Source organism: Xenopus laevis, chromosome 6S (assembly GCF_017654675.1).
Source record: "Xenopus laevis strain J_2021 chromosome 6S, Xenopus_laevis_v10.1, whole genome shotgun sequence".
NCBI classification, from domain to species: Eukaryota; Metazoa; Chordata; class Amphibia; order Anura; family Pipidae; genus Xenopus; species Xenopus laevis.
The window spans coordinates 30,427,748-30,453,001 of record NC_054382.1 but is presented as its reverse complement, the minus strand read 5'-3'; the positions used below and the strand labels follow the sequence as shown (position 1 = coordinate 30,453,001).

General features: G+C 37.8%; 1 protein-coding gene across 1 annotated transcript in view; it reads left to right on the top strand.

The window, feature by feature from the left end:
- snx13.S (sorting nexin 13 S homeolog) overlaps positions 1-24,988 on the top strand; it is a 73,844-nt gene extending 48,856 nt beyond the window's left edge. Inside the window, exons 14-27 of the mRNA XM_018269211.2 lie at positions 1,444-1,637; positions 2,591-2,695; positions 4,671-4,803; positions 6,410-6,447; positions 9,112-9,175; positions 12,850-12,992; positions 16,213-16,320; positions 18,203-18,313; positions 18,584-18,745; positions 19,648-19,719; positions 21,475-21,620; positions 22,741-22,809; positions 24,059-24,171; positions 24,599-24,988. Of these exons, the coding sequence (XP_018124700.1) occupies positions 1,444-1,637; positions 2,591-2,695; positions 4,671-4,803; positions 6,410-6,447; positions 9,112-9,175; positions 12,850-12,992; positions 16,213-16,320; positions 18,203-18,313; positions 18,584-18,745; positions 19,648-19,719; positions 21,475-21,620; positions 22,741-22,809; positions 24,059-24,171; positions 24,599-24,846 (1,706 nt within the window). The 3' untranslated portion in view covers positions 24,847-24,988. The remainder of the gene's footprint in view (positions 1-1,443; positions 1,638-2,590; positions 2,696-4,670; positions 4,804-6,409; positions 6,448-9,111; positions 9,176-12,849; positions 12,993-16,212; positions 16,321-18,202; positions 18,314-18,583; positions 18,746-19,647; positions 19,720-21,474; positions 21,621-22,740; positions 22,810-24,058; positions 24,172-24,598) is intronic.
- Positions 24,989-25,254: the final 266 nt, after the last annotated feature.

The window sequence follows — 25,254 nt, the reverse complement described above, 5'->3', positions numbered from 1 at the left end:
AAGCATAAATGATCCTGCGTTTGCCTTAAAATCTGGTGAGAGTGATTGTAACAGCAGCCACAAGATGCGATTGTCCAGTTTGTAAAGGGCTGTGTTTATTGGTGTCAGCATCACAAAACTTTATTGTAAAAGTAAAGTAAAGGTTTTGTTTGTGTGTCAATTTGTTCCAACATTACAATTCAGTGCAACAACCTTTCATTTCATTAGAATAGAAAGTCTTTGTTGTTGCCATCTGTCAGTTTCACACGTGAATAACCACATACAGTATCTACTTCCACTAGTGGTTATTGTGTCTGTAGTTGGCTGGTACTGTAGCCTATTTTCTCAATGATTTTTTCATACAGTCAATGCTATTGAGAAAACTAGCAGCTTATATCACTCTATAGACACTGGGTCTGGAATAAAAAAGAAATTAATTGAGCATTGTCTCATTAGAAAAAAAAAAAGTCTTGTACATTATATCTAAGACATACTTTGCATATATATAAACCAATGGAGAAAACAAACTGTGTGCTATTAGCCTAATAAAGCATTATTGCTATAGTTCCCAATGATATTTATATTTAATATACATGATATATAAATATATAATATAAGACACAACATAAGTTTAACACCTTTGTGTCTATATAAAACACTCCAACTGCTAGCTGATCCAGAGGAAGGCAAAACCCTGATCTCAAACATTTATATTTTGGTAGGGAAAGAAACTCCAAACTCCAAAGAGGCACATTGGACCAGTCCCTGCTTTATTATTGGCATAATCCTTTAAAGATAGACATAGATGTTAGTTTTGATTTGAGAGAGTATATATATATAACAAAGTACAGATATGGGATCCATTACCTAGAAAGTTCTGAATTATGGAAAGGCTGTCTCCCACAAACTCCATTTTATCCAAATAATCCAAATAATCCAAATTTCTAAAAACAATTTACTTTTTCTCTGTAGTAATCAAATAGTACCTGGTAGTTGATCTGAACTAAGATATAATTAATTCTTTTTGGAAGCAGAACACACCTATTGGGTTTATTTTATGTTTTCTAGTAGACTTAAGGTATGAAGCTCCAAATAATGGAAAGTTCTATTATCCAATACTGTGACACAGTATTTCTTGGCACGTTATGATGGCTTTACTAGAGGAATATGGTTCTTTCTAAAGTTCAGATAATGACTTGGTTTAATGTGGTGTAATGTAACATAGTTGTTAAAGTAGAAAAAAAAGAACTTGTCTATCAAGTTCAGGTGAAAATAATTTTTTCTGACTCCAAGAAATCAATTGGATCGGTCCCTGGACTCAAGCGGCGAAGACCTTTTTAGGCATGTGGATTGAATACCATTGATACACACTTCTATTTACAAATGTTGTGGCAGTAGTATTGTGAGGAAGAACTGTATTTAGTTTTTCATACTGAACCTTCTCCTCATGTTTCCATGCTGTAGATTTTATGCAGCAGACCGGAGGGCAATCACATCTCTTCTTCTGGCTGACGGTTGAAGGATACCGGGTCACAGCGCAGCAGCAACTTGAAGTTCTGCACAGCCGACAAAGGGATGGAAAGCATCAAGCCAACCAAACAAAAGGCTTGCTAAGAGCTGCAGCAGTTGGAGTGTATGAACAGTATTTATCTGAGCAGGTACAAAGCATTATCATTTGCTCTACCTTATGTGCACTCGTCTTATTGTGTCAAGAATAGTGAACTATTATATTCTATATTATATATGTTTTCATTTATATGATGGCAATGTAAGCATATACCTATTTATACAGTTGTGTTAAGACATTTGAAAACCTTTGGTCAAATTAAACAGATTGGAAAATAATAACACATACACTATACGTGCAAAAGTCTGCACAAGATTTGCAGAAATATGTTTAGATGTGTTCCCTGCAGAAGTTGTGATTACATCTTTATGCAAAAATAGGTCTCGTTTACTAACACAGGTGCTAAGTTGCACAAGTGCAACCAATCAGCTATTCGCTTGGAGCAATCGACTATAAGGTAGAAAATGAAGCAACTGTGTGAGTGGTTTTGCTAATTGTATGGTTGAAACTGTGTTTCCAAATCAATCCCATATGCTTCTTTAGCCATATGTCAGCTGCAAGGTTTTCATGTACAAACTAATATTCAAATAAGAGGTTTGGCTTGTGCATGGAGAGAATATTCGTTTTTTTAAAATAACCTGACGCCTTCTGCTGAGCAGTATTGCCAATTTCACAATGTGTAAAACCGAACCCTCAGCAGTTTATTTTTTAAATTTATGTGATTTTTATCTTTGATGGGAGGGCAAAATTTTTTGGGTTATGCAAAGCTGCAATGTTGTACAGTAATAAAATGAGCAGCAAATTCACTTAGATTTATGCCTAAACTCACAATGAATTTGGATAAGAAAGAAAATATTTACTTTGCAGTAGTGCACGATCTTCTTCTGACATAAACCGGATTTCTGGGGCAGTGTTGTGGCTGAATCCTGCTTCGATCTGACTGACATTTTTATGTGCCAGTGTGGGCCCCATGTGTTCACATCAGGACATTCCCATTGCTCTTTCCATCCATTTCACTGATACGTTCATTGATGTCACTTTCAGGCATCACCTAGAGTCCACGTTGATGACTACTTATTAGCAAAGCTTGAAGAGACCTTGAGCAGCGAGAACCCAACACCTGAGATTTTTGATGACATACAGAGAAAGGTAAGAATTTTATCTACCTGCAAAAGGACCAAACATGGAGAATCTTCAGTTTCGTGTTTGCTCTGTTTAGCCAAGAGAATCCACTGAATTTTTTAAAACATGTACATCACAAGCCCTGATCATTGCACATATATTGAGAAAGGGGTATACTGGCCATTTAATATATAGTTGTTAGTCTTTAACGCAAATACCCTGTCTATTATTTATCATGTACAACACAAAAAGTGTACAACACAAAAAGTGTAAAAACAAAAAGTGTACAACACAAAAAGTGTAATTAGTGTTGCCACCATTTGCCGGCAGTGAGACTGGACAGGGAGGGGGTCCAGTGACGTCAGGGGGTGGACCTTGTGACGTAGGGGGGGGCAGGTGACATGGTGGTTGTCAGTGACTACTGGGGTGGGGTTATGCCATGATGATCGTTGATTGGCTGATCAACATGCCATTCATTTCCTTGGAACAGCCAGTTTTCGCCTGGACAACCCTCCCGAAAAATGGGCTGTCTGGGTGAAAACCGGACTGATGGCAACCCTAACTGTAGTATTTGACAGTTTGACAGTACTTATAGCACCTATATGATATAAGTATGCCGATATGATAAAAGTCTGCATCAGGTCTAGTAACCCATAGCGTTCAGCAGGTAGTATTTGTTTGCTATCTGTTTAAAAGAAAACCCTCTAATTGGTTTCTATGTGTACTAGGCCTGTTGCAAATCTTGTGACTTTTATAACATAACCTATATGTACTATAGAAATTGTCATGAGCGAGTATGTAGTGAAGGCTTGATGTGTACCCCTGTAACCATGAAAGGTATAATTTTTATACCACATTTGTGGTTTGCAAGTCAAACTTAACCCCAAATATAAATACACAAATTTTGGTGCAGTAACCCATAGAAACCAATAATAAATGTTAATACCTGCTGATTTTGCTACCTTGCTATTGGTTACTGCACCTGGTTAAACTTAATAACTTGAATCTGGGAAGACATAAGTGCAAGAGCATACCCCTTAGTGCTCATTCTGGGAGCAATTGTGTGCTCTCCCATGCGCTATGCTTTGCACTGAGCGTCAGATGAAAAGGATAAGGCCCAAATTCGGGCTCTGTCCCTTGCCGCTCCGTACTTTGTGCATCTGAATGACATGCAAAGTAAGGGACGAGAAAGGAGATGCCAACGCGCCTCCCACCACCCACCTCTCCTAAATGGATCTCTGCCTAATGAAGGCAGTGTTCCATTCTAAGTGCATTCCGAAACAGAGTGTCTTTAATTACATAACCCCTTTTAACAATCTTAGCCCATGAACAGGTCTGTTCCAAATAGGTACGCACTATCTTGGATTAGGCCGAATCCTTCGCGAAAGATTCAGCCGAATACCGAACCATGGAAAGGGGGAAAAAATGTACTTCCTTGTTTTGTGACAAAAATTCACGCAATTTCCCTCCCCGCCCCTAATTTGCATATGCAAATGCAGTTCGGCCGGGCAGAAGGATTTCGCCAAATCCTGCTGAAAAAGGCCGAATCCCGAACCGAATCCTGGATTCGGTGCATCCCTAGTTCCAAAGTGGACCGTTGTTTTGGGAAACTTCCAGTTTTGGGGGTTTCCTCGTCCTTTCATATAACTGGTCCATTAACAGTGGGAAAAACTTAGAGAGCAATGTGTTACAGAAGAAAATTCTTGAATTTGTGCATTAGCTGTCAGTGCTGTTATTGATGGTGTATAAAATATGAGCAGGCGCTGCAGAGAGATATGTGTATGTACGTAGGTGTTTTAGAGCCTAAGGCAAACTTTGTTTCAGTTATGAAATGTTCTCATGTTATTGCCCTCTATGTCTTCAACTCATGGCCTTCCAGATGTTACTGAAGTTCTTAAGAGTTAAGTCCAACAGCTGCAGGGCCACTGGCTGAACATCTCAGTAACCTGTTTAGATTTAATAACATGTTACATTTGTAGTGACCTCTGCGTTTGCTATTAAGGTTTACGACATGATGCTGCGCAATGAAAGATTTTACCCATCGTTCCGGCAGAACACTCTCTATATCCGAATGCTGGCAGAGCTCGACATGTTAAAGGAGCCAAGTTTTAAAGGGTCAGATGATGGAGATGGAGGTAAGTTGGCCATACGTAGGCCGATATCTCGATGAAAATGGTCCATAGGCAGGACCATTAGTCCACTGATGCAGTGCTCTTCTGACATAGACATTTATTATCTGATTGCTAAACCAAGGGACAAACAGTGCAAATTAGCTCAGAACATGGATGGCCACATTGGGAAAAAATCTTTATTGGTATACCCAAATAAGTGAGGTTTATCATGGATTTCTTTTTGTGGCAGCTACTCATAACTATGGGTAAGTGACTTACCTTACTTATGTCAAATATTCAGTCCTGTTAACGGCTCAGAATCCTGCGTGTTAAAACAATGGGTTTAGGTTAGGGTGAAGACACATTGAGCTACTAGTAGCAGCTACTTGTCACGGCTACTAAAACAGACAATGATGATTATATACTGTCTCAACTTGTGTTTTAGCAGAGGCAATTCTTTGTATTGTCTATGGCAGGGTATTCTCTGGCATTTTGTAGCTGTGACAAGTAACTGCTACTAGTACCTTCGTGTGTCTTCACCCTTAAATCTCTTGACCTCTGTGTCTAAATTCTGTGTTGTAAAGCTAGAATTGAAGCCATAGCCCAACATTGCCATTGCTTTGTGTAGAAAAATAGAAAGAAGACATAACCATTTCATTACACTTCCCAATGCACAAAAGTAACTCCTCTTGGCATATTGTTTTCAGGCATAAATGCAAAATTTGTTCAATTAAAGCATCATTTTTTTATGTCGCTAGAAGTAAATTATAATCTTGGTAGACCTGTGTGTACATACAGCATTCCAACATTGCTTATCAGAATATTAGAATTTATGGCATAATATTTCTTGGTTGTACCTACGATGGCAACAGAATGGCATAAATAGATGAGGCTAACACTTGCCATATTGCATCTTCCATTCACATGAAGGGGAACAGATCTGCAGAATGTTTACGAGATGAAATGCAAATGCCGAAATGTATTGCAAAATATACTTTACCCCTTAGCATAGTGACTTGACAAACAGCTCTTCTGATATATACTAATATACTCCCCTAAAAACCCTAGAAAAGGTGCTTAAACACTATAAGAATTAAAAAATAAATGTAAAAGTATTTTTGTACAAGGACAGACCTGATTCCACAGATTGAAAGGAAACCATAATACACTGGTAAACCATTTCCCAATTCTTCAATTGACTCCATTGCAGTGTGTTGGATTATGGGAATTTACAATGGAACAGGGTGAGAGGGGATTGCATTACACTGTGAGCCTAAGATGAATAGAGCCCATCGATTGAACGTGTGGTCTTCCTCGCAGTCTGTACCTGCATTAAACAATGCATTTCTGAGCATTCAGATTTATGCACCTTATGTTGCATTAGCCCAACTGAGTGAGCTCATGTCAGGAAGGGAAGGGGGTATATATAATACACACTTTCAAGTACATTACTTATTTTGCTGAACATTTTGGTACATTGTTGATTCTATAAAGACGAAAATAATCAATTTACTTTTGTTGTGTTTGGGTGCCCTCTAGTGGACCCTCAGTGAGTATAAAGTAGCCTTTTGGAAAGCAAAACATAATTGTATTTTAAATTACATCACAATTCCTTTGTTTCTGTTGACAGAATCTTTCAACGGGTCGCCTAATGGCAGTATACATTCGGTAAGCAACCTTAACTTGTAACACTGTACAACTGGCATCAAAAACTAATAAAAATTTCTTCTAGTTAAAGGAACAGTAACACCAAAAAATCAAACTGCATTCAATTAATGAAAATATAATGTATCGACTGCACTGTAGTTTATATAAACAAGTTGCTGTGCAGCCATGGGGGCAGCCATTCAAAGCTGAAAAAGGAGAAAATGCACAAGATACGCAACAGATAACAGATAAGATGTGTAGTATACAATGGGATTCTTCAGAACATATCTGTTATCTGCTGTGTATCATGTGCTTGAATGGCTGCCCCCATGGCTACACAGCAGCTTATTTATATAAACTATAGTAGTTTTTCTGAAGCAAACACACCAGTTTTCCCAGTGCAGGGCAACAGTACCATTATATTGTCATTCTTTTAAAACATTTTAATTTTTCAGGGTTACTGTTCTTTTAACTAAATCTTTGAATAGTGATGGCACCATTTTAGAGACTAGAGAGTCAGTGCTGCTTCCCATTGCCCATAGAACCTTCTTTCAAACCACATGTACCTTCTATGTTCTTCTGGCATCACCCTCCCCCTCTTTGGGTCAGTATGGTGACCTCTTGTATCACGGGGCCATCTAATGCTGTCTATATTCAAAACTTTATTCCTAGAATTCCTAGAATATATTTTAGTATATTAGAATATATATATATATTAGTTTTAAGTCATAGAGTAGGTCTTGCCAATAAGATGCTTAGTTAAAAATTCAATTTTTCTTTGTCATTAGTATTTGATCTGTTATGTTAATTTTGATCCTACATTTTCTCCATTACTATTCTTGTAACTGTATCTTAGCACCGAGGGATCAATTAGCCAGGGAGATGCACAGTCTGTGTCACAGTTGTCACTCTTACATACAAAGTTGGAGAAAGAATCATGCTTGATATCTTTCTCCAATTTACATGTTTTGTTTTCTTTTTTGGAATAAGTTGCTTTCAGTGCGCCATTACTCTCTCGATGATCTCTTAGCATGTTAATCCTAATTAAGTGAGAGTAACATATATAAGAACTGAAACAGACCCATTATTAAGGGGCAGATTTATTTAGGGATGCCCCGAATCCAGGATTCGGTTCGGGATTCGGCCTCTTTCTGCAGGATTCAGATTCGGGCGAATCTTTGTGCCTGGCCGAACTGAATCCTAATCCTAATTTTCAAATGTAAATTAGGGGCAGGTAGGGAAATCTCGTGACTTTTCATCACAAAAGAAGAATTTTTCCATTGTGGACCCTAATTTGCATATGCAAATTAGGATTGGGTTCGTTATTTGTCTGAATCTTTCACCAAGGATTCAGGGATTCGGCCGAATCCCAAATAGTGGATTTGATGCATCCCTAGATTTATTAAGGGTTGCATTTTAAATTCTAATTTTCACATTTTTTTATGGTCAAAACTCTCAAATTCAAATTGTGAATTATCCAAACTCAATTCGAGTTTTAATTCGAATTTCGAGATTTATCATACTCTGGCCCTTAAAGAACTCAAATTCGACTATTCGTCACCTAAAACCTGCCGAGTTCATGTTTAAGTCAATGGGAGAGTTTAGTCAAATTTAAATCTAATTCGATTTGAGTTTTTGGGCTGGAAAATATTCGTCCATTTTAGATATTCAGTTTTTTTAATAAATAACCCCCCCATTCGAATTTCGAGTATAATTGAATTTCATAGGGTTTAAAGAGATACTGACACTCGAGCTTAATAGAGTTTAAAGAGATACTGACACCAGAAATTGAACTTTTTTTTACATCTATCATAATATTGGCTTTGCATGCTACTTATAATTTTGCCATAAAGTATTTGCCCAGCATGACCTGTAGGTAACTTTTAATGCACATTCATATTTTAAAAAGTAGTTTTTTAGCGTCAGTATAACTTTAAAAAAAACCTCACATGAATTCGAAATTCGACCTTTAATAAATGTGCCTTTGATTACTTCCTAAGACAAATGTGACTTTGCTCTTTATTTTTTTTTTTTATATCCTTTATAGTTGAGGAAAGTGTCAGTTTGCCCTTTTGAATGACATTTTTTTTTTTTTGCCCTGACAATGTAGAAATCATTTCCCAGAGTGAGAAGGAAGCCGAGGTGTTGGTATGGGCTCTGTGAAACAGCAAATATACGAAGGAACTTTTTACTTTGCCTTTTGTTTGTAATGTTTAGTGCTATTGTGGGACTGGCGTGCTTGTGCAGGTGTTTGAGCACTCGCAGATTAGTTGTTTCTGGCTGGGATCCATGTCTGGAGTAAATGCCTACTCAAATAATACAGCTCCCCTGTGTCACTCCGTTACAATAAACAGAACAGGCAATGAATAGGAGCACAGGGTCATTCCTAAGGTCAATGACTTGCAATATTTGTAACTCATTTAAAGGTACGCTGCTTTACTTTCCTAGTAATTTGTCCCTGGAAGCATAACGATCGGTATGTTGGATGCCTGGAAACTTTTTTTTTTTGTGCAGAACAAGTACCCTTAGGGGTTAAGCTATCAGATTTTCTTATTCCATTTTATCTGATATGTGCAAGCATATGAAATGATACACCTCGGGCAGGTGGTTTCCATGCTAAGCAACTCAAGACATTAAAAGAAAAACATAATAAATAGATTAACCTACATGTGTGTTTTTTTCCAGTCTCTAGATGACCTGACCAGCTCAGATGAGCTATTGCAGATCAATGCTTTTATTTCTGACACTGGTAAGTTTATCCTTCAGTATTTTCCTTTATTTACTTTCTTAATAGCAACTTAATTAATTTGTCATTAGTTTCCTCGTTTCATTCCATGTGTACTAATAATCACCTGTCTTCAAAGTATGCTTGTTTGTTGTATTGTTCTTGGACTTAAAGGGATAACTGTCATGGGGAAAAAACATTTTTTTCAAAACACATCAATTAATTGTGCTGCTCCAGAAGAATTCTGCGCTGAAATCGATTTTATAATTCGTTTTGAAATGGGCCAGACATCTTGTCAGGTTCCCAGCTGCCCCCAGTCATGTGACTTTTGCTCTGATAAACTTCAGTCAGTCTTTACTGCTGTACTGCAAGTTGGAGTGATATCACCCCTGCCTCCCCTCAGCAGCATAACAACAAAACAATGAGAAGGTAACCAGATAACAGCTCCCTGATAGATATAAGAGCACTCAATAGTAAAATCTAGGTCCCATTGTGAGCAGTTCCATCCTAAAGTGCTGGCTCTTTCTGAAAGCAAATGACCAGAAAGAATCCCTTTAAAGGATAATTCAACCCATAATAGACCCCTCCCTCCTCCCCCAGCCTACCTACCCCCCCCCCGGCAAATGCCCTAATTTTTTACTCACCCTCCGTGCAGATTTTGGCCTTGGAGTTCACGGCAGCCATCTTCTTTTTTTCTGTCTTTTTCAAAAGTTTTGGCGCATGCGCAGTTGGAGTAAATTTCTGGTCCCGAACCACTGAGCATGCGCCGAAAGTCACGAAAATTTCAGAAAAAATGTCGGAAATATTCATGACTTTCGCCGCATGCACAGTTGTTCGGGACCGGAAATTTACTGCGCATGCGCCGAAAATGCCGTCAAGACACAAGGTTACCGCAGAATAAGATGTCTGCCGTGAACACCGAGGCCAGAGTCTGCACGGAGGGGTGAGTAAAAACTTAGGGCCATTTGCCGGTGGGGGGGAGAGGTAGGCTGGGGTGGAGGAGGGGGGGTCTACTCAGGGTAGGGGGGAGGGTTTTTTTTATTATGGTTTGAATTCTCCTTTTTTGGAATAAGTTGCTTTCAGTGCGCCATTACTCTCTCGTTGATTTCTCAGCATGTTAATCCTAATTAAGTTAGAGTAACATATATAAGAACTGAAACAGACCCATTATTAAGGGGCAGATTTATTTAGGGATGCCCCGAATCCAGAAACATACCTTGCAGCATTTTCATGCCATAAGAAAGTTTTGAAGATGCCCAGCAGGAAGCCTCTATGGCTGCAGACTAATGCAATAAAAACATGAATACCATGATACTTTTCATACTACACTGAAACCCGCAGCAAATTACACACTCTTTGTTGAACTGGATGTCAAGAGAGCAGTCACACCCATTTCTTTCTCTGGCCCGTGGTTGGCGATATGAACATGTGTAAAACAAATTTCACATGCATACCAACTAATTACATACCAGTCCAGTGCTCCCCAAATTGAACCAATTGAAGGCCATGGTTACCCTACTTCAGCTGCTTTGGTTGTTGTGCAAAAATAATAATCAAACATGCCATCCAGTGAGATTTCAGCTGGGGATAATTTTTAGCAATCAATTTAAAAAGCTTTCAGTATTTTCTGCAAAGAAACCAGTGTGGCTGTAATTGGATGACAGTCAGCTTTCTAAATGGAGCTTTGTGTTGGGTTTAGTTCCCATTTAATATAGTAATGTTCAGGGTAAGGTACATATAAATGATCAGAATTGTATTTATTTTTATTGCAAAAGAAAAGAAGCTTAAAATTCTATTGGGAAAAGTTTTTGGCAGGTTTTAGTTCAGTTTTGGCAGGTAAAGCTCTGCAGGAGGCCTTTAATAATATATTGCTTTAACCAGAAGGCATTGGTAATAATTTTGCTTTTGCCTTCAGTTTGAACTGGAAATATATTTATCAAAAAGAATGAATAATGTTGGATCTTGTAAAATTATCTATAATTTTGTATCGGCTTAATAACATGCTCTTATAATCTACTTTAAATGGATTCATTTGTGTCAGAGCTGTGGTGGATTTTGGCTTAATGCCTTTGAGTTCTGATTCATTTCTGATCAGGCTTTTATTGTGTATTTTATATAGTGTACATACTGTATATTGTGACTTGCTCTCTAAGCTCCGACAACTTACAGCAGCCCAAAGCATGTGATGTTAGGGAGCTAGTGAGATCCTTAGGAGGCACAGACCTTCCTTTCAAGAGGACTGGCACAGAAGCCCAACATATTACTTTTACAACTAATACTTGATTAAAGGGATTCTGTCAATATTTTTATGGTGTAGTTTTTATTTCTAATTTACACTGTTTATGCTACAAATAATTCACTCTACAATATAAGATTTTATTCTTGAACCAGCAAGTGTATTTTTTTTTAGCTGTAATATTGGTGTGTAGGCAGCCATCTCAGGTCCTTATGCCTGGTCATGCAGGGCCAGATTTACATAGTGGGCGCCCCTAGGCCCACTGCCGTTTGTCGCCCCTGTCCCTTCCCCTTATTCGTGCAAATTTTCATCATCTGGACCGGAGCAATGGAGATTTAAAAAATTATTGTATCTCCAGCACATCCCCAATGTTTTTGAACCAATGTGGGTGTGGTTGGGCAGTATGCCGCCCCCCTAAAATCCTGCCGCCCTAGGCAGGGCCTAGGTCGCCTTTCCACAAATCCAGGCCTGTGGTCATGTGCTTTCAGAAAGAGCCAGCACTTTAGGATGGAACTGCTTATTGGCAGGCTCAATGTAACTGAATGTGTCGCAGTGGGACCTGAATTTTACTATTGAGTGCTGTTTTTAGATGTACCAGGCAGCTGTTATCTTGTGTTACCTTCCCATTGTTCTGTTGTTAGGCTGCTGGGAGGGGGGGATGGAAGGGGGGTGATATCGCTCCAACTTGGAGTACAGCGGTAAAGAGTGACTGAAGTTTATCATAGCACAAGTCACATGACTGGGGGCAGCTGGGAAACTGACAATATTTCTTGCCCCATGTCAGATTTCAAAATTAAATCTAAAACAATCTGTTTGCTCATTTGAGAAATGGATTTCTGTGCAGAAGTCTGCTGGTGCAGCACTATTAACTGATTTTTTTTCCCATGACAGTATCCCTGTAAGCTTTACTTCTCATATCATTAATAATAATTTTTGCCCAGTTTCTGTTTCTCACGGTTGTATGAACAGTTTAGATGTTCTTATTTATAATGTGACAGCCTGACAGCACTAAATGCTTCTCCTGGAACCATAAATCTCCACATAGACACACTGAATGCAATAGTAAAGATGAAGCTCATAGCTCTCTATAAAGTTTATGTTTGAGCAGATCAAAAGCCAACGCATTCCCTAAATCCAGCTGGATTTCTGTGCTGTCCATTGCATACAGGCACACACTATTCTAGCACATTTAGTGTATTTAATTCAGTAAATAGCAGCTATTTAACTATGTATCCTCTGTCTGGTTTCGATTTTGCATTAATAATCTATAAAATCTATAAAATGCATATAGTACAGTAGAAACAGAAACTCCATTATTTATGCATTTTTTTCAACCACCCGTTACCCGTTAGTTACTTCAATCTCTTGTCTGCTCTGTCACCTTCTCCCACCTACATTTATTACTTTGTTTCTTTATGTAATTGGTAAGTCCATGCTAATTGTGTCCCATATGCCGTGGCAGGAGTGTGTAATGAACATGGCAAAACCTATGCACTGTACACCATCACTGTCCAGCGAAGAAGCTTAGAAGCCGTTGAAGACATGTGGAAAACATATCGCCGTTACAGTGACTTTCACGACTTCCACATGCGAATCACGGAACAGGTAAATGGCACAAGCTTAAGGTTTAGGAACTGCTTATCTGTGACTTTGGGGATTTAGCAGCTGTACACACACAGCACACACACTTATGAAACACCCAGACTGATGAAAATATGCAGTTTTCCCCTAATAGAAAGTGAGTTATTGTGCAGTTCTATTACTTTGGCATATAGAGCTTTTGTGACAGATGGAAAAATATATCTTATAGTCTATTTTGCTTTATTAAAATTGCTTGACACATTGCTATATAGCAAGTGTGATTCCTTCTGAAACCTTCATTTCTCTTTCAGAATTGCTCTAGGACTCACCTTTAAAGTAAAGTTTAATATGATATTTAGGATATTCTGAGACAGTTTGCAAATGGTCTCCACATTCTATATTTTTGTGCTTTTTTAAAAATGATTTCGTTTTTTATTTAGCAGCTCTCGAGTTTCAGCAGCTGTCTAGTTACTAGTGTGCAATTTACTCGAGCAACTGGGCAGTGGTGTGACTTGAGGATGAATAGACTTTTGGGTCTGTTGGCTTTTTATTACTCTATTACACCAACTAGTACGTTATTTGTGACATAGAAATATTATTTCTTCCAAAAACAGTGATCTGGTTAGTGATATCAGACTGCTATTATTCTGAACACTTTATTCTTTCTCACTCTCTTTTTTTTTTTTTAAGCCTAAATATTATAACTTTAATCTTATTTGATTCCAAGAAAAATGGTTTCAAAGCATGCATACTGCCATCGCTCATGGAAACATAGCTGGCCATCAGATGTCACTGATTCATTATGGTTTTTGTATGAAGTTCTTTGTGGTTGCACCCTCTGATATGAAAAAATACATATAAGCAGATACATAAAGGCATCACAGAATAATTAAAGCCCATTATGTATCTGGACATTTATAGAAAAATTTACCAAATATTGCATCTCGTCACAGCATCCAAGTGCCATTATAGAAAAACATATTACTAAGCCAAAACAGCTTTATGTGTGACTTCAAGAAAGTATTTCACTTTTCCCAAAATCCTGGGAAAGTAAACGGAAAATTAAACTCTACTTAAAAATAAGCTGTAATCTCAGACTATAGAAGAGCAATCACATTATTGGCCATTTATAGGGCAAGGAGCAGAGACAAATGTGCAGAATGGCAGAAAAATGGGGCAGAGTATTGGTCACGCAGCTTATGAAGTAACAAGTGAGCTTGGGAATGGAGCATGCAGGCTTTTTGTGAAAGCTTATGGATCTGTGAGGTCTGGGTTGAGACAGCTGTACCCATGCCTGAGTGCCAGCAATAAGCTGCTGTGCCGTATAGTTACACCTGCACGCACATCCTAGCAGCATCGAGCTACAGCCTGTCGTCCTAACCTGGAGGAGGGCATAATACTGATCTGACTTTGATTTCTTTTCTGGGCACAGTGTTAGCCTGAATAGTTCCTGGCACAACATAGTTCCCATTTAAATCGAATTCCCCATTTGCTGGTTTCCTGCAGGCAGTTTTTGTCCCCAACCTCGATAATTATCACTTCAATTTCAACTGCAGAAACCTATGGTGAACGCAAGCTGACCTTTCCGAGGCCATTATTAAAGCTGATGAGGCAATTTGAATGCACATTCTACTTCCAGCTATCCATAAACTGCTGATCCTGGGGCTTAGCACAAGCTCCCACCCACTGCAATCAGAACCTCTCCTTGCACTAACCAGACTACGATCTAACCTGCAGATCATTTACATTAATTCAGTGTCTGCTTAGTAGCAGTAATTGCATACTGTATAAAATATCCCTTTCACCCTAAGACCCCAAATATAAATGTAAACACAAGTCGAATATTTTGGTGTATGTATTTCTATACATTACTGAGAACTATATTTGAAGTTATCCAGGTAAGAACAATGTTCCTAAATAAGCAAAAGAGCATTTTCAGCATAAAAAACTGGAAACTGCTCCAGATGTTCTTATGGAAGTCTATTTGCAAGCTGCTGTGCACAAGACATTTTCTTCTCATTCTTATAGTTAAAACAAAGTTCACATAATGTGATCTGCAAAGCCATGGGGCTAATTTTGCCTTTAAGATTTAAACTCCTGTGAATTATTTACTTTTTCCAATCCACTGTTGTGAAAATATGTTTAATGTGAAGTTTGTATTCTCAAATTCTTTGGGAAATACCTTGATGAAGTAGGCAATGTTTAGTAGCGCATACGGGGCATGGACTGTTCTGCACAAATATTCCTGTTTATGGACCCGTTTGCAATTAATAACATAATTCAGCCAGAGTTTTTATTCTGCCAAGGTAAATGGAATATTGTCCTTAAACTCCAGTAAAACACAAAAAAATATCTTGGCAGTACTTATGGCACTATAATGTTTTTTAAAGTTCCAGAACCATTATTGGCCTTTTTTTTTTTTTTGTGCAATTAAAGGGGAAATATACACTGTTCATAATTAGCCTTCACATTTGTTTTTTGTTTAAAAGTAGTATTCCATATTATTGAGAAAGCCACCTTTGGGGTCAAACATATGTTTGCAGCGCCGTTGAAACCAAGAGCAAGTTGGTAATCACCCAAATCTAACTTGAGTTGCCAATAAGGGAAATTGTAGGTTCTACCTAGTGATTATACCTTTCCTGCTAATTTAAAATATTGAAAAAAATCCATATTGCAAAATAGCTTCTTTTGTAGCATTCTTAGTGAATCCCTGGGTGTATTGGGATGACTTTATATGTCCTTTAAGTCATTTATAATTTAACTGGTTTCTACATTTAAATCTCTAATTGTTCAATATAATCTCTGTAATTGGCCAGTATGCCATCATTTTTGATGAATATTTTCTTTGATGTATGACAGTGTGGATAGAAAAGAGGCCCACATTATATCCAGAGCCTGCAGGTTTAGATGTTGTATCCAATGTCTATGTATATCTGAATGTAAGAAGAGTATTTGCGCTTGGGTCATTTTTCAAAGAAAACATGAGATGTTTTGATAAAATGCCATTAAATATAGTTCTTTTCAAGCAGCCATTCTCTGTGTGATGTTTATTTAGTCTACTTTTTACAGAATGTTTGTGTCTGATCCTAGGGTGAGTCTCTTCTTGTAGCCAGTATAGAATGTAATACTTACATGGGTTGTTCTCGGGTGCCTTTTGACGCAATCTTTTACTGTTAATAAACAAAAACTTCCTACTTGTATTTATAAAGACATTCTGTCTTTTCGACTGTAATTGACTTTCTAGTTTGAGAACCTCGCAAGCCTTTTGAAGCTGCCTGGGAAGAAGACGTTTAACAATATGGATAAAGAATTTCTAGAAAAACGGAGAAACGATTTAAATGCGTATTTACAGGTATTTACATGAGTTGTGGTTACATCAGAATGGTTTTGATTCTAGCAAATTACACCACTGCAACATTCGTGAGTTTCGGAAGCTACTCAGTTGGCCTGTACCTGGCTAAAATGCAGTGAATTATAAAATATTAAATTCCATAAAAAATGCAGACCCCATTCTTGCACCCAATTACTTTTTTAATATTAACATATAGAAATGAACTACTGCTCTAAAGAGCAAGGTGAAGGCCCCCCCCCATCTATGCAGTTTTATAGTAGAACATGAACATACAACGTTTACATATGAGAAATAACCAAATATAAGTCTTGCAATAACATGAGATACATAAAGAATATGTTTTCATAGTAAATATGGATGTCAGGGTAAAATGGCAAGTACCTTCTCATCACCCCAAATATATCCCAATTCAGGCATGCTGGTTATAGCCATTATCAGGAAGTTAATGTCTTAGAACACTGCTGGGGCAACCCTAGGATATTGTACAGTACATGTATGAATGTAATGGTGGTGTTGTAGTTTATGGATGTTAACCAGTAATCTAATCTTGTACATGTATGAGATCTGTTATCTGGAAACATGTTACCCAGAAAGCTCCAAATTATGGAGATGCTTTCTCCCATAGACTCCATTTTATCCAAATAATGCATATTTTTATAAATGATTTCCATTTTCTCTATAATAATAAAACAGTACCTTGTACTTCATTCAAAATAAGATATAATTAATCCTTACTGGAAGCAAAACCAGTATATTGGGTTTATTTAATGTTTACATGATTTTCTAGTAGACTTAAAGGAATACTGTCATGGGAAAAAAAATTTTTTTCAAAATGAATCTGTTAATAGTGCTGCTCCAGCAGACTTCTGCACTGAAATCCATTTCTCAAAAGAGCAAACAGATTTTTTTTATATTCAATTTTGAAATGTGACATGGGGCTAGACATATTGTCAATTTCCCCAGCTGCCCCAAGTCATGTGACTTGTGCTCTGATAAACTTCAATCACTCTTTATTGCTGTACTGCAAGTTGGAGTGATATCACCCCCTCCCTTTCCCCCCCCAGCAACCAAACAAAAGAACAATGGGAAGGTAACCAGATAACAGCTCCCTAACACAAGATAACAGCTGCCTGGCAGATCTAAGAACAGCATTCAATAGTAAAAACCCATGTCTCACTGAGACACATTCAGTTACATTGAGAAGGAAAAACAGCAGCCTGCCAGAAAGCATTTGTCTCCTAACGTGCGGGCACAAGTCACATGACCAGGGGCAGCTGGGAAATTGACAAAATGTCTAGCCCCATGTCAGATTTCAAAATTAAATATAAAAAAACTGTTTGCTCTTTTAAGAAATGGATTGCAGTGCAGAATTATGCTGGAGCAGCACTATTAACTGGTTCATTTTGAAAAAAAAATTTTCCCCATGACAGTATCCCTTTAAGGCATGAAGATCCAAACTACAGAAAGATCCGTAATCTGGAAAACTCCAGGTCCCGAGCATTCTGGATAACAGGTCCCATACCTGTAGTAGTACCCATAGCAGGTGTGAGTACTTTAACTGTAGATGTTTACTCTGCCTATTACATAACACTTATTCATGTCATTGAGCCGCGATACAGACCACAACATATATGGCATCATAGCAAGCCCTCGTTTTTTTTGCGGCCATTCCATGAGAAAAGCATGGGAGGGGGGTTTGCAAATATTGACGCTATATATTGACTTTGAAAGGTACATTCGTACCTGCCCAGACATCCCAGTTGAAGAATTACTAGCAGCTTAAGCTGTGGCAACTTTTTATTGATGTATATAATATTCTAAAAGAATTTGTCCAGTACTGATGCAAATATATATACACTGTATGGTATTTCTTTCCTTACAGCTGCTACTGAATCCAGAGATAGTGAAAGCGTGCCCTGCACTTGTTCATTATGTATTTGACTTTCTTGAGAACAAAGCCTATAGTAAGGGGAAAAGAGACTTTGCAAGGAAGGTAAGAGTATATGCCTATCCCTCCACACATTTTTTAAAACCAATTAACTCCGCTAATATCACGCATGGAGATTAGTAACTTCTGCTGTTCCCTGGACACCATTTTCATTGTTTATCACAAGGATCAATACAGTTCCATTGTTTTTTGGTGAATGATTACTGTTCAGGGACATTATAGTATACGGACATAGAGAATAAAGTGGTGGGAATGCTTGATGACTGAGGATGTATTGCAGGTATACACAATATAACTTGTATTTTTGTTTTTAAGATGGATACATTTGTCAATCCTCTGAGGAACTCAATGAGGAACGTCTCCAATGCGGTTAAGTCAATTCCTGATAGTTTCGCTGAAGGAATGAATAAAATGTCCGATAACATGGGGAAAATGTCAGAAAAAATTGGACAAGATATAAAACACTCCTTCTTTAAGGTAATACATTTTGACTAGGCTGTATCATCTATCTAATGTCTTTGTAATGTAATTCAATTATTTGTCAACTGTGTACATTTAAGGGCTTTATCCGGACTGAAGCATTCAGTGAATATTTCTGGTACACATATTGAACACTACTACTACTGGTGAAAATACTTAGCACCTTCCGAAACTTGGGTCCAGTTTTTGGGAATGTGAAGCACTTTGGTTTGCCTGTCTCTGTATTTATTGCCTTAAAATCTAATGTAAAGATCACAAAACTTCCCATAATTCTCAGTGGGAATCTGTCTGCACATCTGTCCCAAAGACGTTTGTGTTTATACAATGCAACTAATAACTAAAGCTCATGTTGAGATCTGCTGGTTTGGCAAGGTCACCGAATAAGCAGATCTTCGTTTGAGATGGCTACCCAGCAGAGCCTATGGACCATGTAGATGTGTTCTCACTGAATGGGATCTTGAAATTAGCCAGATATCAGTCAGGCAGGCTGATCAGTGGGTCCCATACACAGCAATAAACAGCCAACTCAGTCTGGATGAACCATGTTTATTTTACAGAATCTATATTGCACACAAGATGGCAGCAAAAATCTATGATCGGTTTTTCCTCCATTTATTGTATGTGGGTAAGCAACAGGTATGCCTCCATGAACAATACAGTATTTCCATTTAAAGACAAATATTGGTGGAGAAGAAGCAATAGTAGAGTCTCCCGTGAAGACATTTTCCACATTGCATCAGCTATTATTGCCTTGGTACCTTGATATTGAATATTACATATGTAAATATAAGGTACACATCCCTTCTGAATTCAATTGCTTTCCATTGATGCCTATGGTGTTTGTCAGTCATATACTGTAAGTAAGTTTGTTTTATTCACTGTATCACTTTTCTGACTAGGCTCCAATTCTTGTACCAAAAACGGATGCATTTCCAGAACACTACAGAGTATCGGCACAACTGGACGACAATGTAAGTGTTTGTTTTACATTTCAGTACAAGTATACATGGCTGTAAAGTTTTCTTTCTTAAATCTTTGACAAAACTGATGGCTGTCATATCCATTCTAGAAAAAGCATGGAGCTATGCCCTCCTGTGTTACTTGCTTGCATTACAGTATTTCTATTTTCTACTCATCCTACTTTCCTAAATGATAATACAAATTATTTGATTGTGTTTTCAAGTATCTAAATGTGGAAACGCAGTTTGATTTACACATACTACATGGCCTTTTATAAATGATTTGTGAGACCATCATAAGTGTGAGGGCTGAGTATGGCTTTAGTTTGCTACTTCTTTTTGTGAGGATCACAGCCTTTAAAATTCCCCTGTGCCAGTCTCCTGTCTATCTGTGTTGTGGCCATGTTACTGGAAATGCCTGATATTGTTTCAGGGCCACTAAGTGTCAGAAGCCTTTTTGTACTTTTCCCCAACACTCATCTTGTCAGGGCCCCTGGCTCAGGTAACCAGAAACCTGATAAATCCTGAGGCTAGATTTGTATTAATATTATTATCACTTATCATTGTGTTGAGATCCAACATGGAGAGCTGCCAACTAAAAAGTTAGCAAGTATTGAATCATTATGGGCCATGTACATTTGTTCTATGCCTGTTCTTGTAGCCTGCTTGTAGCCCTGTATAAAGTTTTGTGTACTCAAGACTGAATCAGAAGCATTCCGTGGTGTCATCCTTAGAGGCTGAAACTTGTGGGAGTCTACTTCCATTGTTGATTTTATAATGTATTTGCTATTTTCCCAGTGCTTTGAAAGCAATGTTCATAGTTCACAAAGTAGGATTTTTTTTAACTACAACTTGGGGAGCAAAGATTATTGGTGATTATATAGAGATTTGTCACCGTCATAAATCTGCACCTGTCCTCTACTTTACATTTTTATTTGTCACATCAAAGCATTCCATGTTGTCTTCCTGAGCATAACTATGTTACCATCAGTTTGACAAATGCTCTAGCCCTAACGGAGTTAGGATTTTTCGTCATGGCTGTAAAAGTATTAGGTGCTTGATTTTTGAATGCCGTGGCTTCTCATACTTCTATTTAATTCTGCATTGTGTGTGCAAGCATTATAACTGAATTCCAGAACTCTCAAGGTAATGCATTTCAGAGTGCAATCATCTTATGCTTGGCACTGCTCTGTAGAGCCTGTACAAGTTAGGAGTAGCCAGCTAACATTAGTTTTCATGTTATTCCATGGGATATACAAAGGATGTTGCCTCAACTAGCTACAAGTAGCTCATCCTAATCCCTTTCTATAGGTCATCTTCAGTTATATAAAACTGATTAACATGGAAGGGACACAAGAGGTGTTTCAAATACAGCCTTTAAAAAATGGGAGGACAACATGGAAATTAGACAAAATAATAGAGGACTGTATGTCAATGTGAAGGAGATGATGGGAAAGGTGACTGGTTGTAAAAATAAGCCTTCATCATGCTGCATTACTCCTTGTATACTTTCATGTCTCCTTTATACAATGACACAGTGTTATAACACAGTGTCGTATGTACCAGATGGTGTGAAACGCATAAGGCAGAATACCATGGGGTTTGTATGTATGTTATATTTTTAACATGGATCTTTGAATAATAATGGTATTTGAATTCTGCATATGACATGAATGCAGCACCCATGGGAGCCCCCATACACGTATATTATGCACTTAATTGAACGCTTTATGTATAAGTAAATGAACTACTTTTTATTGTCAAAAGGTGGATGACAATATTCCGTTACGAGTGATGCTTCTTCTAATGGATGAAGTTTTTGACTTGAAAGAAAGGAATCAGTGGTTAAGAAGACAAATTACAAGCCTTCTCCAGCAGCTCATAAGAGCAACCTATGGAGACACCATTAATAGGTATAGCGTTTGTGCATCTGTAGTATTGTATATTTGCCTTTATTATACAGCATTCAGTAATTAAAAGATTTTATGTGAAATGCTGTGTAGCTGAAATGAGCTAAAAGTCCAGCTTTTAACAGTTTCTTGCAATAAACATACATTCATTTGTGAAGGTTAAGAGAGAATTTAAAGGGAAAAATATCTAATTCAAATTTTTTAAGGACATTTACAGTTGTGTTTAGAATGATAGCAGTCCAACATCACTAACCTGATCATGCCTTTTTTCAATAATGGTACTTTGCTGGGGCTTCTTGCCGATAGCTTGGCTTCCCATAGGTGTCTTCTAAATGTAACAGTACTCACAGGTAACTTTAGACCTTCTTTGATCTTCCTGGAGCTGATCATTGATCATTGAGTCTTTGCCATTTTGGCTATTCTTCTATCCATTTGAATGGCAGTTTTCCTTTTTCTTTCACATCTTTCAGGTTTTAGTTGCCATTTTAAAGCATTCACGATCATTTTGGCTGAGCAGCCTGTCGTTTTCTGCACTTCTTAATATGTTTTCCCCTCCAATCAACTTCAAAAGTACTCTGTTCTTCTGAACAGTGTCTGGAATAATCCATTTTACTCAGTGAGAAATGCACTGTAACCAGCATGTGCAACATTTGCTGCCTTCCTTCCTTAAAAAAGGGTCGTAATTGAACCCTGTTTTTTCACAGAATGAATGACCTCACTAATTGAACTCCACACTGCTATTATTTGGAACAAGTTATTATAATTTTGAACCTTGCTATTCTTTTAAACAAGCCTCAATTAATGATGCAATTACACAGAATCGTCAGAATACATGCCTTGACTATTGGGTCTGTTGGTTTTCTATTATTCTACTACACCTACTAGTAAATTATTTGCCATGTAAAAATATAATTTCGCTCCAAAACAGTTATTGATATGGTCAGTGATGTCAGACTGCTATTATTTTGGACACAACTGTACCATGATTGGATTTTGACTTATATTAATCTTTTCCATAGGAAACATACATACAGGGTTATTTTGTTTACACTGCTTTATACACTTTCACATATTCTCTTCCTGTTTGTTGTGAAAATATTCATATTGATATTTTTTTCCCCAGAAAAATTGTTGATCATGTGCAGTATATGACCTCCCCAGACCAAGTAGCAGATTATGTGAAACAGTTCAGGTAAATGCAATAAACATACATTATATGCAATAAACATACATGATATGATGCTTATAACTTTATGATGCTTATTATATATATAATGTTGTACAATATAGAAAGCACAATCATTTGAAAGCTTACTAGACTTAAAAGCACCCATCTTGGTCCTTGCTGCCAGCTACATCCTTTACTCCATTTTGTAGGTTGGCAGCTGGACATTAACCAACTTTAGACCTGGAAGTCCGTGTAATCACAGATGTGCAAATAAGCCCTTTGGTTTCTAGAGATACTCACATCTCTTTTATATTCCATGAGCCTTCAAAGTCACAGAATTAAGGTGGCCATACACTATGGGGGTTATTTACTAAGCTCAGAATACCCGAAATTCCCCGAAATCTGAAAAGTTTGTGATTTTTTTGTGTTATAATAGGCTTAAAACCCTGAGGGCTAAAAAGCCAGAATATAAAAACACAGCATCTCAAACCTGTCGAGGTTGTATAAAAGTCAATGTTTTCGGAGCTTTTCAGGTTCGGGGAAAATTCACGAAAAAATAGTGAAAATCTGAGCTTTTCCCACAAAGCTAATTTGCGGGAAAATGTAATAATAAATAAGCGTTAAAAACCTGAGCGGGTTAGATCGGAGTTTGTAGCAGCCGATATTGAGATAAATTCGGACCTTGATAAATAACTCTCTATAAGATTGGCAAGGACGCCAAATGAGCGGCTCTTAACCCGATATGCCCACTAATGGCTGGCCGATATCGGGTGAATCCGAATGTTCAGCCCTGGGGCGGATCACAATGCTGTGAGTGGGCGCCGACGGGTTGCAGGACCACATCAACTAGCCGATGCAGTCCTGGATCGTAGAAAAAAATCAAACTTGACTGATCGATATCTGGACGATTTTTGGCCTGATATTGTTTGGTTGGACCCGTCGGGAGCCCCCACACATGGGCAGATAAGCTCCAAGCTAAAGGATCGATATCAGCAGCTTTAATCTGTTTGTGTATGGCCATCTTTAGTCATTAGCCATACAATTGGGCATACAGATCCTGGGCGATTTTTTTCAGAGCGTATTCATATTATTACAAAATGATGGTTAGTTTACTCACAGCACTTGGTGATTTTGGTAATTTATATCTGGGAAGCAGGCAGCTTTCATGCACAGGTAGGTTATTTATACACTCTACTTATCTTATACTCATACTTATCCTTATATGTTTTGCATTAAATCCCATTGTTAGTATCCTTTAATTTCTTAATTACAGAGAATCATTTTGGCCCAATGGAATATTGGCGGAATCAGTTCTACTCAGAGACCGAAGTATTCGAATGAGAACTAGAGTGGCAGCAAAGACCAAGCTGTTGGAAATAATGCCAGGTTAGAAAATCACCAGATTTCATGTGAAAGTTACAGACACTGGCATCTTTGTTTTGAAGGGGTATTCATAAATGCTGAAAAAGATCTTTATCAATATCCGTTATTGATCACTAGCCTCCATCTGAGAATTATACTTTTATTCTTACATTTTTTTTATATAATGTTGCAGATGTAAGGTTATAGTTGGTATTGGAAGCTCAACTAAGGCAGAGCTAACTAACTCGCAGCTTTTTTTAATTGTTTATGCAAATGGGTGTTGGTTGGCTTCCCTGGTACAGAAGTCCATTTACTGGTAAGTCTCTGACCACAAAAAAAAGTTTTCCTCTTCTGCTTCCTCTCCATAAGTTGTGTCAAAAATATTGTTATAAAAAAACATTAAAAAAATAAATCATATTAAACTAGATAACTTTTTTTTTTTTGTTTTTAGATGAACTGAAGCATATCATTGGTGCTGAAACAACTCGGAAAGGCATCCTGCGGGTGTTTGAAATGTTTCAGTACAACCAGCTGAACAGGAGACTTGTGTACGTTTTTTTAGAGGGCTTCCTGGAAACCTTATTTCCACAGTATAAGTTCCGTGAGCTTTTCTATAAACTCCATTCTCGATCAGAGCGCATGCAAAAATATAGACAGAGACCACAGCCTTCTCAAACGCCTTCTTTGCAGAAAAGGTGACACTACAGTTTGCCCAGAGGTGCCCTAAGAAACTCTTCATTGTTTGATCCAGGCATTCCTGACTGTAGCTTGGGTATGATTGCCGGGGCTTCAATACACCTACTTAGGTTTCTGCTCCAATCATATATTGTCATATACAGTACTAATGCATCCAGACGTGTGGTCCTTTCGCATCCTTGCCTTCTGTACAACAATCATCAGATTGTGTTTGTATGTCTTAAATGATTTGGTGCATCTGCAATATTGAGGAGCGGGTTGGCTTGGTCATTTTCAGTATGCAGAACCAGCTAATCTGGAGTTCTGACCAAAAAAGATTTGGAAGAGATCGAGTCCTAGTTGTCCAGTCCAGAGGAAGTGCCAGACTGTATATTTCTACACAAAGTACAAGCACAATTAAAGTGGTTTACT